Consider the following 3761-nt stretch of genomic DNA (forward strand, 5'->3'; position numbering starts at 1 on the left):
AGATAGTGGTGGTGCATGACTTTAGTCTCAGTAGTCAGGAGGCAGAAGCAGATGGATCTCTGTGAGTTTGAGGCCAGTCTGGTCCACAAAGGGAGTTCCAGGACAGCCAGCGTTACACAAAGAAACTCTGCCTTAAAAACAAAAACAAAACAAAACCAAAAAAAAAATTAAAAAAAAAAAAACAAACGATCAAACAAATAAAAAGAAGAAAACAGCAGGAGTCAGAGCGATAGCTCAGCAGTAGAGTATTTGTTCTTGCTAAGGACCAGGGTTTTATTCCCAGCAACCACACAGTGGCTCACAATTGTCCAGAACTCCCATTCCAGGAGATCTGATGTTCTGCTCTGACCTCTGTAGGAACCAGGCACAGATATGATATACACACATACATGCAAGCAGAAGCTCACACAAATAAAAGTCTTTAAAAAAAATAATAACAATAAAGCCAGGCAGTGGTGGTACACACCTTTAATCCCAGCACTTGGGAGGCAGAGGCAGATGGATCTCTATGAGTTTGAGGCCAGCCTGGTCTCCAGAGTGAGTTCCAAAGCTACAAAGAGAAATTCTATCTCAGAAAAAATAATAATAAGGTGATGTCAGGCAGCAGTCTGTCCAGAGAACCAGTACTAATTTCAAGGGTCTACTGAGGTCCTGAGAACATCCTTCCCTGGAATGAGGGAAACTGCAGTCTTTCCCTGCTTAAAGTCCTGAAGGACTTCCCACTGCTCAGTGATAGAGTATGTGCCTAACATGCATATGGTTAGGTTTTGTTAACGCCATAATCACACGCTACAGAAAGACACAGACTGTCTTACACACCTTCACACTTCTAGTGCTTAGAGAAGTACTTCTCACTGACGGTAGGTTTCCATAAATGGCCGTGGGTACATTAAACCAAGAGCAGTCATCTCTAATGCTTCAGTTAAAGGTTTTCCTAAACAGTAAAGCTGGCTTCCTATCCCAGGCCTGCTGCTCATTAACTGCATGAGGCAACCTGCTTAACCTCTTTGGGCCTCAGTTTCCTCACTGGTAGAACAAGGCTAATAATACCTATTTGGAAATATTGCCATGAAAACTAAACAAAATGACACGGTACAGTGATTAGGACACACAGTGCCTGGCAAGTAGTAGCCTCCCCACTCAGGTTTCAACTTGACAGGGACAACTAGGACAAAACAAATACAAAAATAAGTCACAGTAATCAAGGCAGACCGAGTACAGAATGAGTCATTCCTCTTAATCATTTGCGCAGGAAGATCAACAACGAAGAAACATAACAAGCAGCAGAATAAACTCTACTGGTAGCATGTTCCTTAGCATATAAGCTTGGTGAGAATTCCCCCCAGACACTTCTAAGCTGATAGACTTCCTGCATCCCAGCCCAGCAGGTCAGATTTTGGTCCACAGTACCAGGTATAGTTTTTTCAAACTGGAATAGAACCCAGCTCATAAGGAATGTGTTTATAGGCAGGAGATGGAGGAGGAAAACTGACTGCAGCTACATCAATCGGCTGTTTTGCTATCTGGCAGAACACACTGCAACGCCATTGGTAGAGACTCACACCCACACAGCTGCACTTACCTGTAGCCAAGAACCAGCTTAGAATAGATAATGAGCAGTTTTTCTGCTTTAACCAAGCAGCTGTCAGACTTGCATAAAATGAACATTCTTAGGAACTAGGAAGAAATACCGCCCAGTTTTCCACATACACTGGGCCTGTGAGCACTGGCCACAGTATCAGTTCCATTGCTCATGCAGGAAGAGAAAGTAGATTTAAGTTCTACTCCCTGGGAACCTGCTTACCTCTACAGAGGCACTGGGACTCACAGCACCTGCTTCCTCCGAGCCATTCAACTGAGAATGCTGCACCGCTCCAGGTAGAGCCACTTCACCGAGATGATCTCTCTTCTGACGAGCCCTGGTTAAACTCTGATGGTCATCAGAGGACACAGCAAGGGTGAGGGGAGACCTGGCGAGGCTCTGCCTCCTCCAAGACGACCTGCCCCAGCCTAGCCTCAGAAGAAGTGGCTCATCATCTTCAGGTAGAAGGCCCAAGCCATTTGCAGTTTGGGATTTTTGAAAAAATATCACCATGGAATTGGAAGAGTCTGTCCTAAAAGGATGGCAGCTTTGGGGCTTGCTGCAGTCAGCCTGAAAACACATCCTGTCCAGCCACCAAAGAGCATGACAGGCAGAATCCTGGCAGCAGGCAGCCCAACAAGCTTGGAAAGACAGGCTTCCTTTAAGAAGCCAAAGGTGATTTTCTCCCCCAGTTCTCAAGCCAGCTCCATAGAGTGTCTTCCCTTGATGGCATCTGCTCTCATTAGCATCTAAAAACAAAGAATGAAAACACTTTAGGATGAAACCAGATGAGATTACTCTTCCTTAATGAGCTGGAACACCAGCTTTTGGGGCTGTTTTGAAGACAGGTTTGTTGTTTTATTGAGACAAAATCTCACGACCTACCCTAGCTGGCTGGAACCCATTACTTAGACCAGGCTGGCCTTGAACTCACCTGAGCGCTAGGATTAAAGGTGTGAACTGCCAAGCTCACACTGTCACAACTAACTGTCAGTTAGTTGCTCCTCAATCTCTCTGAGCTAACAGATTCTCACCCAAGCCTTTGATTCCCAAGTATTTATTGGTAAATAGAATGGTAGAGATTCAGTTAAATGGCAATGGCAGGAGGTGGATTCAGCAAGATATAAAAGTCCCACCAGGCAATGCTAGAAAAGTGAGCCAGTAACTGTAGCCACAGTCAGTAGATGAAACAGCAGTAGACTCAAGTTTAGCTGTGTTGGAAATAAAACATCCAATTTTCAAAAGAGAAGAACACTAACATTTGCAAGGGACCACAAAAGGAAGTCTGGCACATCGCTGGATGGCCAGACAGATCCAACATTTCCAAGAAGAAAATTCCCTCAGTTATGAAGTAACCAATCATAGGCTCAGTCTGTTGACAGGTTAGGACTGGGATCTAGGGTTCTATGGGGATTCCTAGATAAGAAATATTGGTATACTGTTTGAATCTGGGAAGACATTTATTCTTATGTGCATGAAGAATGATCACTAACTTGTGACCACGTCTCAGTGATTCATCAGTACAAAGAAGTCTAGGGCTAAGCAGTGGTGGCACACGCCTCTGATCCCAGCACTTGGGAGGCAGAGGCAGGTGGCTCTCTGTAAGTTCAAGGTCAGCCTGGTCTATGGCGTGAGTTCCACAGTAGTTAGGACTACACAGACCATCTAGTGGTGAGTCTCACTATGGACTCTGGCTCACAGGCTGCAGCTTGTACTTTTGGAAGGACCTGCTCCACACCAACAGGTCTTCCCTCTGGTTTATAGCATGTTTTCCTAAGTTCCTTATAGATCTCTTTTTAGTTGTTTCTCATTTTGAACCACTTGACTTCACTTTTCTTGAGTGGCTGTACAATGTGCCAGACTTCCTTTTGTGGTTCCTTGGGGTGGAGGGTGGGGTCTCTGGAGTTGAAGAGATGGCTCAGTGGCTAAGATCATGTATTGCTCTTGCAAAGGATGAGAGGTTGGTTCCCAGCACCCACAAGGTGGCTGATAACTGCCTGTAACTCAAGTTCCAGGGGACTGAACACCCCTTTCTGACCTTCTAAGGCACTGCATTCAAGGGCACCAACCCATATTCAGATACACGTATATACACATAATAATTAAAAATAAAATCTTTAAAAAAAATCTCTGGAGCCGGGCGGTGGTGGCGCACGCCTTTAATCCCAGCACTCGGGAG

At 45.1% G+C, this 3761-nt stretch overlaps 1 protein-coding gene across 1 annotated transcript in view; it reads right to left on the minus strand.

The window, feature by feature from the left end:
* Positions 1–3761, minus strand: part of Kiaa0319l (KIAA0319 like) — a 104338-nt gene that overhangs the window by 72830 nt on the left and 27747 nt on the right. Inside the window, exon 2 of the mRNA XM_005353228.1 lies at positions 1805–2331. Coding sequence (XP_005353285.1) covers positions 1805–2331 — 527 coding nt within the window. The remainder of the gene's footprint in view (positions 1–1804; positions 2332–3761) is intronic.

This window comes from Microtus ochrogaster, chromosome 10 (genome assembly GCF_000317375.1).
Source record: "Microtus ochrogaster isolate Prairie Vole_2 chromosome 10, MicOch1.0, whole genome shotgun sequence".
Taxonomy (NCBI): Eukaryota; Metazoa; Chordata; class Mammalia; order Rodentia; family Cricetidae; genus Microtus; species Microtus ochrogaster.